Here is a 16834-nt window from a genome sequence, read left to right on the forward strand (position 1 = left end):
AGTGATACAAAGAGTGAAATCCAAGTTAAACATAAAAGAAAAGGGTTCATGGAACACAACACCTTTCTTCTTCTTTTTTTCTTTGTTTTTAATTAATAAAATATGTTTAATTTTAGACTTAATCACGACCCCTTTTCCCCTACTGAATTTGGAGAGAGAGAGAGAGAGAGTGTGTGAGTATTTTAGAAGGGATTGATGCAAAGAGTAGAGCTCAAGTCAGTGTTAAAAGGAGAGTGAAAGAAGATGATGATGTGAGTGAAGCCCATCATTACCCATGAGGCCCAAATGTAACATGCTTCGGTTGTGGAGTCACTTTAATTAACCTTTTTCTCAATATTTTATTTTTATTTTTTAATTAATTCCAAAATAAACACATTTGATTTGCTGGTTTACTTAGCTTGGTCAAGGCTTTCTAAAATTTAAGCACAATGGAGGTGCACTATCGAGTTGGTGATTACCCACTTTACATAAAGTCCATGTTGGATTTGCCATTTAGGCATTTTACCAGTGTGTGACCATTTGGTAGGTGTGAAATTTGGGTTGGATCAATCCGTATTTGATCATATTCAATTCAATTTTCAACTCGATCGTGCAATTTGGGTTGGGTTAATTTGAATTTGACCATATTCAATTCAATTTCCAACTTGACCGAGCAGGTTAGGATGGAAAAAAAAACTCTTCCAAACCCAACCCAACCTCGATTCAACCATTATTGGGGTTGGGTTGGGTTGATGCATTATCTGCTCATGTCAACCTAAACTCAATCCGACTTTGAGCTTGAATTCGCTCATGCACATATTACTAATTCGATTTCATGTTACTTTTACAATTCTTTTGGTTAAAGCTTTGATATATGTCTTTTATTTAATTTCAACTTTGTATGATTGAAACATTAGAAATAGTATTCGAGTTCTTTGCTTTAACTTTTGTGTGGATGATGATATGTAAATGCAATTTTAACTAATATTGAGGTTGTTTAGTCCAAAATTTGAAAATCATACAAAGTAAGGTGTTATAAGATTGAACTTGATAAAGTTGGGCAAACATAAACCCAACTTGAATAAAAGATGAAACTCCTAAAATAGAGAAAGTTAGAGGAGCCACAAGCAAAGCGATGACAGCAATTTTTTTAGTCATTTTGAAGAGTTTGGGGTGCATTGTCCCTCGACGAATGATCGACTACTAAAGACCTTGAATAAAGCATTGATAGGTTTGTCTGAACAAAATTATAATCCGAAGCCGACTAAATCCACATGAACTCGAACCCAATTCAAATCCGAATTGTGAAGATTGCGTTGGGATTGGGTTGATTATCCAATCCGCCCGAGTTGCACCCCTATCGTTTAGGTTTTATCATGAATTTTGTTAACGTCAATCGTTTATACTCACTAACTATTTTGAAAGATGGATCAAATGTTAGTTTTACAATGATTTACAATTTGAAACTACCATGTACATGTATCAAATTTCTTGTGATAATACTAAACGTAAGCTTGACGATCATTTAAGTGCATTACCAACTGACTGTAACATAATTTTCTTCCACGAATTGTAGAGACATTACCATTACCACTATGGATGGGTGAGAGTGGACACAAAAGATTTTTATCCGCGTGGACCTAACACTAAAGCTGCGTGGTGTCAAGATGGAAAGCACAAAAACTAATCATTCAATTTTTGTTCTACCAAATTACTGAGGTCGCATTGCACCAACCAAGCATTTGTAATTTTGTAATGTTTGTTTCTTTCTAGTTGTACGTATGGATGTAATCGATCAACAACTGCAGCCAGTTGCATTATTCTGGGTCACAAACAGTCTTTCAATTAAAATCCAACATTTTCAATTTTGGGTAATTGTTAAGAATATCAGAAATTACGTGAGAACGACACTTGTACGTTGGATATGAACCATACGATGAAAATTGGATGGTGTGAGATTATCAATCACACTCACTCATTAGTGACATAACACACATATATTTTGGGCTTTCGAGGCCTATTTTTGTATATTAATTCACGTATTCATATTCTTATTAAGTGCTAATTAAGAGTGAAAACATGGCTATTGCATTAATAAATTAGATTATATTGGCCAGTTAACATGAAATTATAGAGTTATTATTTATGAGTTCAACCAATACGAGTAGAGTCATCGAAATATCGTATATGGCCGATAATTATTTAGTTTAGTAAAATTCAGTTTTCATTATGTTTCGAGTAATTATTAAATAATAATAAAGCCCTAAACACTAAATCGTAAACCCTAAACATTCAACACAAATACATGAAAACCTTGTAATTCGAGCAGGATGCAATCAATTACAGGTGGAATCTGACTCTTTAGAGGTTATGGCTGCCAGCAATGAAAGTACAACGGATTTTTCAGGTTGTGAGTTTGTTGCTTCTCAGATCAAGGAGCTGGTTTCCTAGTTACAAGAGTGTACAATATCATATATTCCTTAAAATGGTAATGGAGTGTACAAGACTTATTTTCTAGTTTAGCCTATTATTAAATTTCTAATAACGAAACAAATTTAAGCCTCTTCAGTAATAAAAACTAGAGTTTGTATACAGTCAGATTCGCATGGGATACAAACAAATTTAACGGTTCATGTATTTGTTCCATTATAGTATGATTGGAGATGCTCTTAGAAAATAAACATATTTTAAAACACATTCGTATGCTGTATAAGTTTATACCAAATAAGTTTTTGTAATTAATGTTTGAATAATCATGATACGGTATCTGAACTTTGAACTAATCTTTCTATGAGTTTCCTTAATTTAATTGTCTTATTCACTCTCTAAATTAAGCTACCGTGGGTTATATGTGTGTGTCACTCGCATTGCGCCGACTTATGTAATAATCTTTTTGCTTTCCAGATCATGTAACGTGCTCTTATAAACTCACAGATCTCTAATTTAACAATTACTCTCACTGTATGAATGTGCATATCCGTTTTGCAACCTGTTACTAAATCAAGACGTACGTAATTATACACCTAACAAATATTGACAACCAAATCATATCCTCTTAATTAATTTGATTAATTTACCAAACTTGACCTAATAGCAATTTGACCTAGGCCAAAAATAATAAAATAAAGAAATAAATCCAGAAAAAAAATTTACATATAAGAAATTAATTAAGTAACCTTCCAATTAAGGTTCCTAATGAATTTGTGCGGGAAAAAACAAAACATTTATGGCATTGAAAAAAAAAAACACGAAAAAAGAAATAGAAAAAGAAAATAAAGAAAGCATGTGTTGTGATGGATATAATGCCAAAAATGCCCACTTGTTTAAAAATTAATACGTTTCCATGTGGAGGCGGGTCGTAATTTTCCAAGCGTAACCGCGTAACGGGAAGGAAATCTAACGGCGTAACGCGGTAAAGGTCTTGTAAGAAAACGACAACGCAGCCCTAGGTTGACACAAAACGGAGGGCCAGACGAACTTACTTACATCCAAAATGACACGGTGACAACATTTCAAACCAATTAAACGTCGTCACGTGTTAAAATTCCTCACATGACTACAGCGATTGGTTTAAAATAACACCACCGTTGCATACAAACTGTAGTTGAGATTTTCCGGGACCGAAGAAAGGTAAAAAGTAAGAGGTAACGGCGGTTAAAGGCGGAGAGAGGGTTCTATAAGACCAAGTAATCTGCTGTCTCATTCTCATCACACGCAAAGCACAGGAGGAGGAAGAAAAGCACAGGTTCCAGAAGAGAGAGAGAGAAACTGAAAGCGAAAAAGTAAGCGGATTCACAAAATCCAAAACCCCACCTCCATTTTTTTATTTCGAATAATTATTTTCCTCTGTTCATATTTTCTGTGTGTGATTTTCAATTTTCGCGGTGAAAATCCGTGTCGAAATTTAAAAACATTTGGCAGAAAAAAAAAGAAAAAAAAAAGGTGTGAGAGGGAGAGAGCGGTGGGGGGGGGGGGGGCGTGTGGGGCCCGGGCGGAGGGAGAGGGAGAGGCTTGAAGGTGACGATGGTAAGAGACAGCTAGCAATGAAGGAGAGGCTCACCTACCATGTTGCCCACAACTTCACTCTCTTCCTCCTTCCTTTTTAGCCTTCCCCATTCCCCCTCCCCCCCTCTCTCTCTCTTAAATTCACTCTCTCTTTCTCTCTCCTCGCTCTCTCACTCCTCCTTATAATTGAGAAGAATTAGGGCTTTGGTAGTTTTAGTAGCACCAGCAGCAGTAGGAGGAGCATTTTGGGGTTTCTTTCTTCTTCTGCTTCTTCCGGTTTTGTTTAGGCGGGAGAGTGAAATTACAGTTCGAAACTAGAACAAACTCAAAGGTTTGGATCTGCATTTCTCCACTCTCTCTCTCTGTACTTTTCTCTCGTGTTTCAGAACTGTCGGCAATGGCTATTTTCTGTTTGGTTGCTCGGAAAATGAGGGAAAAACGCACAATTCCCTCCAGTTTTTAGGAGTTTCTCCTCTTTTCAGTTAATTTTAATTCGGAAAATTGAACTTCTTTCGTTTTCCTTGGCATTCGCTTTAGAAATTCAACTCTTTTGAAAGCTCGAATGTGAACTGGGTTTTCAAAATTTCAAATTTCAAATCTTAAATTCTCTGTTTCCTCGAAATTCTGGAGGTTCGCTTGAAATTCATGCTCTCATAATCTCCCTTTCTTCTTCTATTAATTTTTTTTTTTCAAAAAAGGAGAAGAAAAAAAAGTGAAAATTCGGAGTTGGAGTTGATACCAGCTGGCGCTACCTTACGCCATTTATTATTATTTTATTTGTTTATGTTTTTGTGAATTCATGAGTGTGAAATACAAGTAAAGTCGAACCAGATGAATCTTCAACCTTTACGTTTAGTTGCGCACCCCTGCTAAAATGCGCCCACACGCTTTATGCCGCCTCATTGCCATGAACATATAAATTCTAGAATTTAACGTCGCTGATTATATTTTTTGGGTTTTTGCGTTTCCTCAGGACTATTTGTGACGGAGAAAATGATCGGACAGAGCTTTATCGACGATATAGACTGCGGGAGCCTGTTCGACACCATCGACGACCTCCTCGATTTCCCAACGGACGACGTGGAGTCCGCCCTCGGCCCCGCCCCCGACTGCAACGCCGCTTTCAACTCCTCCTCCCTCTGGCCCAGCCAGTCCGGCTCCCTCCAGCCACCCAATGAAGCCGTCTTCTCCGGAAACTCCGCCTCAGACCTCTCCGCCGAGCTCGACGTTCCGGTGAGTCACACTCCCCCCGCTCTTTCTGTTTTTGTCTCACTCGTTGCTTAAGCGGCGTGTCGGTTTCACGGGATTTCCGGGAATTGAATGTGGGGATGACGTCATAAGTTGAAATTAGGACATGCTTTATTTGTTTTTTCAAAATTCGTGGTTTTGTGTTTCGGACATATTTAAGAATCTCGCTTTAGAAGATGGTGTTGTGCTCCTTGAATAATTTGGTGGCTTAAAAAAGCAAAAATAGACCGTTGAAATAATTGAACTCGCAAATCCCTCCTTTGCGGGGGTATTTCGGTCAATTACTTACTGCAACGACACCGTTTGGGTTGTCGGTGGTGGGGTTATGAACAGTATAAACCCTCATAATTGCATGGTGAAAATGTTGGAATGTGGGACGTGTCTGCAATGAGTACCTCCAAATTTCCAAAGGCGTGATTGTCTGCTGGATTTTTCTTCATCAAAATTATGGAATTAAATTATTTAATTAATTGAAATTTGGAAGCTTTAATTTTGTTCTATCTGTCTGAATTTCTTTGATGTATTTGTTTGACAGATTGAAGACATTGTTCAATTGGAATGGCTGTCAAACTTCTGCGAGGATTCCTTCTCCGGAGGAAGCCTAACGATCAACAAACCAGACAACTCCTTCGTCAACAACGAATCATCCCACCGGCAGTTCCAGACCTCCAGCCCCATTTCCGTCCTCGACAGCAGCAGCTCCTGCTCCGTCGAGAAGAATGTGCCGCAAAGCCCTGGCCCGGTGGTTCCTGGCAAGCGCGGACGCGCTCGCAGCAAGCGTCCCCGCCCAGCTACATTCAACCCTCGTCCCGCAATTCAACTCATTTCCCCTGCCTCCTCTGTTACTGAGGCCGAGGCCCTTCAGCATCAGCCTTTGCTCCCTCCGAAGCTCCATTCGGATTCTGAGAATTTCGCAGAGTCCCGTCCTGTGATCAAGATACCGAAGCAAGCTTCCGGGGAGCAGAAGAAGAAAAAGAAGATCAAGTTGACGCTTCCCCAGGCTCCGGCAGAGGGAAATCAAAGTTCCGGCACCACTCAGGGAGCAGTGAGAAAGTGCTTGCATTGTGAGATTACTAAGACACCCCAGTGGAGGGCAGGCCCAATGGGGCCAAAAACTCTTTGCAATGCCTGTGGCGTCCGCTACAAGTCAGGCCGGCTCTTCCCTGAGTACCGGCCTGCTGCCAGCCCTACCTTTGTCCCAGCCTTGCACTCCAATTCCCACAAGAAGGTTATCGAGATGAGAAACAAAGGCGGCGAACTGGTCCCTTTCGGAGAGACCGCAAGAGCAATGACCGAAACTCCAGAGCTCATCCCCAATGCTAACCACAGCATTTCGCTGGATTACATGTGAGGGGGAGGAGGATAACGTTCCCTAGTCGGAACACTCCGCAGTCCACAGCGCTTCGTTCTCTCTGTCATCAGTTTATGTTATTTGCCGTAGCGTCATTTCATTTCTTTGTTCATTGGTTTTTTGTACAGGGATGCAAAATGGGGGGTAAAATAGGAGCCAAATTAGATGACCATATATTTAGCTAAGTAAAAGGAGAGACCGAACAAACAAAGAAGTTGAAGGGTTAGAGAGATGCAAGTTTAATGGTAGACTTTTAGATGTTAGTGACGATGATGATGGCTAGTAGGTCCTTAAGGTTTTTTAGAGTCTGTGTTGTCTCCTTTTGCATTCTTCTTTCTTCGCCTTTTTCCTTCCTTTTGCAAGGGAATTCTTTTTGCAGTTCATTTGTAGTAGACAAAATTCTGAAATGAGTACTCGAATCTGAGATTTGTTATGCTTCGTATCGGTTTCTTTCGCTCTTGTTTTTGGTTTTTCGTTTCTTCGGGTATACCTAATTTTCTTCCCTTCTGGTTGAAGCACTCAAATTTCCACAAAAGTTTGGCTTGAAGAAGAAGGAAAGCTTAATGATCAATGATGGCAATTGGTGGTGGTTGTTTCAATCAAAGTTTTTGGCACATTTGAGTAATCATTTTCTGTTGCTATGAGGTCGTTGTTCCACATTTTAAGTTTGCAAGAGGGTCATCGATCATTATTCATCAACACTTGAGGAGAACAATTTGTGTCATAATCTATGCACCCATCTACTAGACTTCCTACATTTTCAAAACTATAAGAGAAAATCACATGGTTCTCTTAGATACCGACGTGATAATGCAAATACAAGAGAAAACTCACCTGTAACCGGTGTATACTTCTCCTTCTATTTCTCTCTCTCCTCCCTTGACACTCTCTATATTGCCCTCCTCGCATGATAAGTCATCATGTGAGAGACTCTGCACACCTCATTGTATGCAAGTTATTCTGTACATGGAACTACAATTATAAAAAGTATAAGAGACACACACATCCTTCTCTTGAACCCCGATACAAGAACACAAATCTCACCTGCTACAAGGTGCAAATGTTATTTTTTGTCACTCTCCACATGTACGACAAAGAAAAGAAAGTATACATCACGTTTCAAACACGTATTCTACGCAAATGGGGCTTCTAAAAACTCTAGTTGGTATAATGGAAATGTACCTTCAATCCACTAAACCCCTAGCACATGATTTTCCCCATTAATGCCACTTGTTCTGAAATGTCATGCTCATGAAGTGAGCGTTACAAAGTGGTCCTAAATGAATTTGCTAAAGTTGCTAGTGCTACACATTATTTCATTCATCTTTCAAACTAATCAAGCACAAAAATAGCATATATGTATCATCGAACAATATTTAACTACTCAAAGAATGAGTTGGTGTTCCTACTCAAATTGTTTGTTGTCGATTCATAGAACTTCGTGTTCACGATCAGAACTGTCCATAGTATAAATCACTCTACAAAGGTTGCCTCTGCAAAAAGTCAACTCATCGAATTGTATAAAAACAGATGAACGAAATTGGTAAAAGCATTGCAAACCATCTATGTATTTTACTACAATAGATTGACTAAATGACCATAGTTTTAATTTAATTTTCGCAGAGATGGTCTGTACAAAGTCATCCATATTATGAACGGTTCTAATCATAAGAACAAAGCTATGTGATTCGAACACAGTGAGTTTTGAATAGAAGTTCCTGCTCATCCTCAAGTAGCCAAGTATTGTTCTATATCAACTGCAAAGTCTTCAAATTTTTAGAGAGATTTCAATTCCTCTTCCCCCCTAAAACCCTAATTTCTCCTTTTGGGATGATTCAAATTGGGACTAATTTTAAATTCTTGGTCTGGTTTTTTAGGGATTTTGTTAGGAGGTTGGAAGATTTACAATCATATATATTTTTACTTTTTGGTGGATTTGACTCTGATTTTCTCAGTTGGGCACTTGCGTAATGTTATTTTAAGGTTTATGTTTAGCCAAATTGACTAAGTGATGCTAACAATGTGCTAATTAATTAATATTAATCTTTCTGCAACAACGTTGCTTAAAGGTTAATTAACCCCCGATGATCAGAACAATAAGGATTTTTATTTAATTATGTGCACAATTTTTAAAAATTTAAGTGGCAGCAGAAAACCAGTGGATTCAAGTCATTTTATATAAGGCTTGAAGGTTATCATTAATTTATGGTGAAATATTCACATGCCAATCTGACAAAAACATAAACAAATTGGGCAAAAAATTATAAGGGTTAAAATCGAAAACTCGGTAAGTTGTAAAGGTCGGACTTAAGCTTATTAGGCTGGTTTGATATTGAATTTTATCCTAAACATTAAATAAAGTTAGTTGAATGATTTTTTTTGTTGTTGTTAAGATTTAGGTTTTTTAAGCCTTTTTATTAGTTTTCCTTCGAAATATTAAAACTTTCGTAGAAGTTTTCTTGTCACGTGATCGGCTGATGACAGACACTATCCAATTAGAATTTACCGCATATTATAAGTTGTTGTTTATAATTAAGATTCCTTAACATATGATCGAACTTGTCTTTTAACCTGTCACGTAACAGGAAAGTCCCTGCAGACTTGTTTTTTGAATTACACACATCGGGTTTGGCTAGTTTGGGAGGAGAAGAGATCATTTTCGGATCTCTTCCACCAATGCTATTGGATTAAGTGATCCGGATCTTTGAAATTTCATCAAACGGCAAAAAACTATTATAGCTTTTAGGGGTCAAAACAGGTGAACCATTGGATGAAATTTCAAAAACCTAAATCACTTAATCTAGTGACCTTGGTGGAAGAGATTCAAAGAGGATCTCTTCTCGTTTGGGAGGGGTTAGAAATTCTTATAAGGTTGTGTGTCAAAAGACTTAGGCAACACGTCTCAATCTGACCAAACGCGAACCAAATGAAAGAAAAAGATCAACTTTATATTACCAAACAATGATAGTATTTATTATGCGCATAATAAACCAAATAAATAGGTTTACCATCAATCATTTCATAATATCCTGCTGTTAATTACTTTCATTTTTGTTATTAACCTGCTGACTGGACTTCTTTAATCATATGAAATGCATGTTTTAAAGTTTGATTGGACATTTCAATTACATTACACATTTGATTAAAACCCTAAAAAAATTGGTGTATTTTTGCTCATCAACCTATTTATCATTGTTAAATGAGTTTAAATGCACAAATATCGAAATTTAAACTTATCTAATGATGATAAATAAGATGGTGAGCAAATATATTCCCAAAAAATATTGGGTGAAAAACGAGATTTGTATGGTGTCTATTTTCCCTGTCAAATGAATAGTCTGGGCAACCTAATGAGTTTGGTTTAAAACTCAAACAATGTGGGGTAGATTAATTTAAACTAATTGCAAATTTTGGATTAAGGGCGTGGTTTAATGTGCAAATATGGGTTGGCCTGAAAATTGACTGTGTGGAAATGGTGACCCAAAAGTTGGACCAAAAATAGTCTTTAGAAAGTCCAAACTGGCAACTATTGAGGTGGATAGGTTTAGGCCCAATGCATTTCAAATACAACCGAAAAAAGTTGATTGCGCACCAAAAAAAAAAAAAGTGTTATTATTAAAAATAGTCAAAAGGTTCGTTACGTAGGATTGAATTGAAATGGACAACCTTTTAATTTCAAGGCATATTAGAAATAAGAGTGAATGATTTTTTAGCATGAAGAAAACTCATCATTTCTGATCCTCCAATTTTAGAGAGGATTGAAATATGCAAGTTTTCTTCAAAGTGCAAATTTGCTCACACCTTAAAGTGAGGGTGATGCTCAAACCCCCCATTAATTGTCTAGATTAGTTTGGTTTAACTGGTTTAATACACAAATCTCGAAATTTAAACTAATCTAACGGTAATTAATAGGAGTGAGCAAAAATGCACTATTTTCTTCACGAACCCTTACCCCATAATTAGACATAATTTTTTCATTTCTCTCCCCAACATACCTTGAAATTAGAGAGAGATTTCATACGTTGAATTCAAACTCACACATGCAATCAGAAAATTTAAGTACAATATACAAAAGTGAATTTAATTAATGACGAATCTCATGAGTTTGATTTTTATTAAATACTTGGCCAAGTTAATTAAATTTACATCACTATTAAAACAGTGCTATAAGAATCAAAGCTCAAGCAACTTGATTATTACGTATGATATTCAAGCTCGCATAAACCATTGTGGAAAACTTTCTTTTTCATTTTCTATTAGTTTGATTGGAAGATGGACATGTTTCGAAGTCCAAAAGGTTAACTTGGGCCCCAGGCCTAATTCTATTGCTAAGCCCAAAAACCCACTTCCTAATATGCCTAAACCTACCAAGTGTCTTATAAGCTCATAACACGTAGAAATGGAAGAACAAGTGTCTTATAAGCTCATAACTCGCATAAAATGTAACTGCATTATGAAGGGCCATGCAGTATAAAAAGTGAGATTGATGGTATTGTGTAACCCTTAAATGTACTGGTCAACAAAAATTCGCATAAGCGATATGGCAGTTGTTCCTATATACCCATCACGTGACTTAACATGATAGTTGTTTCTATAACATTTATTACGTGATTTCTCAAGGAATGAGTACAACAATAACAATTGTCTCATTATTTTGTTCCGTAAACTCTGATTTGCTGGTGACTACACGCACAACACACTCAGAAAGAGGTGGAATTAGAAATGATCTACATATGTATATCTCAGTATCTTTTTGAGTATGATAAACATACAACAACCATATCTAAGACTTTTTCCAACTTTTGTGTGATTTGATATGAGCTGTTTTAGCATGTGAACCAACTACTTGATCACCCACACTTCTCAAGCTCTAATAAACCAAGTCATTCCATTTTCTATATACATATATGTATATATAGAGGACGGATTCACGACACTATTTTTTTTCCTTAATTTTTTACACCCGTTTGTCTTTTAAGTCTTTCCTTAAAGGTCATGTCTACCAAAAATCATCTAAAATTTGAAATCATATGACCGTTGGACTAAAGGTTTATGGTTTCTTTGTAGAACTATATTTGTCTATTTTCTTCACTACAAATGAATGTCCTCATGGTTTTGGAGTTGTCAATTTTTTTGCAAGAATGATATATGAATAATATTTTAAAAGATAAACGTTTTGGATCGTTAAAATACATTACGGAGTGAGCCCTACAAATACTTATATAAAAAAATAGTGTCATGGATTTGCTCTATACATACATACATACATACATATATATATATATATATTATGCACCCTTTAGTTTGTAGGCTCACTCAAAACTCTCAAGCCTCAAATTATGGCCGGCATTCACATTTTTGATAAAATGATCGAGAGACCAAGCTCACGTGTGACAAGTTTCTTTTGCTTCTCAAAGCAATTGCTTCATCAAAATACACATACAACATTAATTAATTGAAGAAAACATTGTAATTAACAATGTTATTAGACTCGGGATCATGAATCAAACCATTTAATTATCGAGTCAATGACTCAACAGCATTGATGTTTGTCAGTCTTATTCATTAAACAAACAAAACTTAGTGGATAATTAGTTAGTTAATTAAATAAGAGCAGAGCTAGCTAATGAGTTGACCAATTGAAAGTTAAAGCTCCCAAACGAAGGAGGAATCGAGGGCAGCGGCCGTGGCTAGCGGAGCGGCATGTGAGTAGGAGCTGCCGCTGCCTATGTGCCCGCCATGTGTTGCAGCACCAGCCCCCATCAATGTTGCTCAAGTTGAAGCCTCCGATGTTCATGCAAATTTCCAACCACTCCGCCACTTAATTTCGACTAAATATTTACTGCATTTGCTTTGCTTTGCAGTCCCTTAATGATATTGTTAACCCCAATTATTGTGGCTCCTCCCCTACGCTACGAGCTTACTTACAAATAATGACACTTATATATCAACTTGACTAGTTCACACTTCACACTCGTATAGGGATTAGCATTTATCATTTAAAATTGATCACCAAAATAAAGAATTAAAGGATGCGATGATCTAGCTTACTCTAAGGGTTGGTTTGGTATTGATGTACTTTGAAAAAAAACTGTTTCTGCTGTGATGTGAGAATAAACTTATTTTTGCTGCTTTACGTTTTCAGCTTTTTTTTTCACCTAAAACTGTGAAAACAAGTTGTTTTTAAGTGTTTACCAAACACTTTTTTGAGCTCACCTCAGTACCAAACCAGCACTAACAAGACACAGTTTGGTGGAAATGACAAACCCGATTATGAGTTCTAGTGTCAAATGGGCAAAATCAAGCCGAATAAATAATGCTTAATATTTACCTCGTTATATAAAACATTATACTAGTATGACAATTGACAAATAGCTTTTTTGTGTCACATAAATTAATGATTTTATTTCATGATATCAGAAAGAAAAAAAAAAGCTTATATTCTTAAAAAATACTCAAACCCTGTTTATTAAGTATTTAAAAGTGAAAAGAGTCAGCCTCCGAAACAGCTTTCAGCATTTTCATCTGGTGTTTTTAACATTTTCACTGTTGTAGGGCCAACAGAAGAAACGACAGAGATTCGGTCAGGGGCCCCGCTTCCCCCAGACGCGTCATGTCCCCATCTTTCCCCATCAACCCATCCCCATCATCTCACTGACGAGATTTACAGCAGCAGTGTAGGGCCCATTCCCCGGTAACCGTATACTGTTGGATGCTGGCCACGTGGCGATGAATGCGGTTGAAGAAATACACGTTATAGCCGGCTCCGGCAGCGGCAGCGGCAGCGACTGTTGCTGCGACGAGACTGCATGAGTTGTGACTCTGCTTGTCAGTTGTTGGTGATCACCTCTTTTCCTTAATGCCAATTCATTCAAAGGGTAAAACCAAAAATAACACTATTATCACAATTAGTAATTACATCTTCCTTTTTTCTTTGATTGATTGCGTTCTTAACACAATTTTTACGGTCAAGGGCTTCGGTTAATAAAACTCATTAGATTCAATGCATGCAAAGTAAAAAATGAATGTCAATATTTATATTTTGTCTAAATTAAAAGTAGAAGATCAAATAAAATGAAATTTTAACACTTACATTGTCAGTTCCATCCCGTTAAAAATGATAAATTTTCTTCATAACTAATCCATCTTTTACCTTACAGTCAAACAAAACTTTTGGAAATTGACATATTCTTTCTTCAACATAATTAAATCTGAAGAGTTTTCTATTTCAATTCCAATGCTAGACCACAAGCGAGACTTAGTTGGAAAGAAAAACACAAAAAAGTCAAGCACCATCCTCGGACAATAAAATGTCAAGGAGGATATTAGGTGGTTCCTCGAACCAGGAGGATATCAGGTGGTTACCAAAAACAGCAAATGCATCTCACACAAAACACCTCTTAGTTTATGTGAATTACATCAAAAGTTTTCCTCCCATTATTACTAAATGAAAACAAGTTAGCTTCCCTTACACGTTAATTAATTTCCTAGCAAGAACCAAGAAGTAGTGCATTTGACTATTTGAGCACTCATCACCCCATCGATGCCATATAAATTATAACGTTAACTGCATGTTGGACAGTCCTTCTCAAAGACCCCCAAGTGAGAAGGACAATTAGCCCAAAGTGACTAGACAACCCCCAGTTAGTTAGAGACCCCTTGAATGAATGGGGCTTAGGGTTAGTTAGGAACTCGTGTTCTGGCATATATAGAAGACCTAGAAACTTGGCCGACCACATATATGAGAGGCCAACTAATTAGAATAATAAATTGTGGGGGCCAAGTCGTAAAGTTTGTTGAGAAATAGGTTTAGGGTTTGATGAATTTTGACACAATTAGTGTAGTTATCAGTGTTTGCATATCCTCCAAGTATTTAGGTCTGAACTTTTCATGTCCATTTGTAGAACATATGTCTGGTTAAGGTCACTTTCTACGTCTACCTTTAAGTTTTGGCTCTCAAGAATGTCTGCTAGGTGTTTATCAAGTTGGAGGTAATTTGATGGTATTTGAGATTCGGATGATGAGTCTGTAACCCTTATTCAACTGTGCACGGTTCCCATTTTTTCAGTAATGTTAATCCATGTATGACAAGTTATAATGAGGCACAACTCAATATCAAACTCACTATAGATATATTGTTCTCATATCCGTCTGAATCGATCTTATAAGATCTTCTCTATGACTAAGTAAAGACCAAATGTTGCTAAACTTATCATGTGCGTTATTCATGTTTTGATTAATGTCCTACAATGTGCTTGATATTTCTATTTTTGCAGTTTCTGGTTACATTTACAGTTGGACCAATTACTCAATATTAAAAGTTATAAATCCACAATTACTAATTAGTACTATAAATCCTTCATATGGTGTAGAATGGACTAAAACTCATGATATATTTACAGTTGTATCATGGACTTAATCACATGAATCCTTCAATAAGACCGACCGAGGTGATAGCCGAACGATTTGGCTTATCTTTAAATCCCGTCCCATTGTCATATTAATTTGTCCTAGTGTTTTAACAAGTCCATTCTCAAATCCAAATTTAAGCCCATTATTTTTTTTGCCATAATCGCAATTTTTATTAACTATTTTGCGATATATGTGGGCTAAATTGTCATTGGATGAAATTTTCATTGACAATGTAATTTTTTAGTTTTCTCCAATATCTTAACCTAAAGAAACTAGCAAGTGTGGTGAAAAAAAATGCATGCATTATGTGATATTATCTAAAAGTCTTATGATAATTTTATCTATGCAAATTTCCATTTCATGTTCTTTAGATGAGAAAAGAAACAAGGTTGAAATAACACTTGGAAAGGGTGTAAACTAAGTGTGTGATTGTTTCATTAGGTAGTGTGTCATTTCATCCTTACATTCTACTATACATAAAAATTCATGGTTTTATCCTTATAAATGGTATATTTTATGAAGTGTTACTTCATAAAATAAACATTTAAAATGCACCTCACAAATTATCCATTTTCAACTTTTCAAGGTTGAACTTTGAATTTTATAAAATTGAGCAATTTTTTTTGGGTGTATTGTGGTGTTATATGGATGTATAATTACGTTAATGTGAACAGCATGTTAAGTCAATGACTAGTGGCGGTCAGGTCGTAAAGTTTGTCGAGAAATAAGTTAGGATTTGATGAATTTTGACACAATTAGTGAACTTGCAGTGTTTGCATCTCCTCCAACCATTTAGGCCTGAACTGTTCGTGTCCATTTGTTGAACATATGTGGTGAAGGTCACTTTCTACGTCTACTTTTAACAGTTTTTGTTCTCAAGAATGTCTGCTATGTGTTTATCAAGTTGGAGGCAATTTGATGGTACTTTGAGATTCGGATGATGAGTTTGTAACCCTTATTCAGCTGTGCATGGTTCCCATTTTTTCAGTAAGATTAATCCATGCATGACGACTTATAATGAGACATAACTTAATATCAAACTCACATGACGACTTATAATGAGACATAACTTAATATCAAACTCACTATATATATCGTTCTCATATCCGTCTAAGTCGATCTTATAAGACTTCCTCTATAACTAAGTGAAGATCGAATGCTGCTAAACTTATCATGTGCACTATTCATGGTTTTGATTAATATCCTACATTGTGCTTGATTATATTTGTGCAGATTCTGGTTACATTTACAGTTGGGCCAAAACTCAATATTAAAAGTTAAAACTCTATAACTATATATTAATTTGTCCTATATAAATCCTTCATATGGTGATTAGCCGAATAAGACCAAAGGAAGTGATTAGCCGAATGATTTGTCTTTTCTTTAAATCTCATCCCATTGTCATGTACATTATCGACTCCATTCTCTAATCCCAAATTAATCCCATTAATTATTTGCCATAATCTCCCATCAATATCAAAATTTAGCATTTTGTCTCATGACTTGGCTACGATCCAAATGCCAATTCTAATCAATTCTCTCTGTTTTCTTTTTGGTGAAAGATTAATATATCGAAGTAAAGAGAAATAAAAGCAGAGTCGCACTACAACTACCAGTCCCGCGACGGGAAGGAAAACAGAAATATAAGTCAATAGCATATTTGCTAGTATTGTATAAAGCACTAGACCTTACCATTATTTTCCCTACAATATTAAACAAAAAATGTCCAGGACGTAGACGAAGTATCCATAAGAGTTGAGACTTTTTGTTGGTAAATTGAATAAGAATGAACTATCGATGAAATACCCTAAAATCTTAGGGTAACTCCATCTTATTTGA

At 36.3% G+C, this 16834-nt stretch overlaps 1 protein-coding gene across 1 annotated transcript; it reads left to right on the plus strand.

The window, feature by feature from the left end:
* Positions 1–4031: 4031 nt before the first annotated feature.
* Positions 4032–7021, plus strand: LOC126629468 (GATA transcription factor 8-like). The gene is made up of 3 exons (XM_050299512.1): positions 4032–4315; positions 4958–5217; positions 5768–7021. Exons 2-3 carry the CDS (start codon positions 4978–4980, stop codon positions 6581–6583), a joined length of 1056 nt encoding a protein of 351 aa, XP_050155469.1. The 5' UTR covers positions 4032–4315; positions 4958–4977; the 3' UTR covers positions 6584–7021.
* Positions 7022–16834: the final 9813 nt, after the last annotated feature.

Source organism: Malus sylvestris, chromosome 7, assembly GCF_916048215.2.
Source record: "Malus sylvestris chromosome 7, drMalSylv7.2, whole genome shotgun sequence".
NCBI lineage: Eukaryota > Viridiplantae > Streptophyta > Magnoliopsida > Rosales > Rosaceae > Malus > Malus sylvestris.

Excerpts from the sequence above, each read along its gene's own strand:
- LOC126629468 (XM_050299512.1), top strand. The coding sequence starts at position 4,978 with ATGATCGGACAGAGCTTTATCGACGATATAGACTGCGGGAGCCTGTTC. Across the intron at positions 5,218-5,767 it reads CCGCCGAGCTCGACGTTCCG|ATTGAAGACATTGTTCAATT; the intron begins GTGAGTCACACT and ends TTTGTTTGACAG.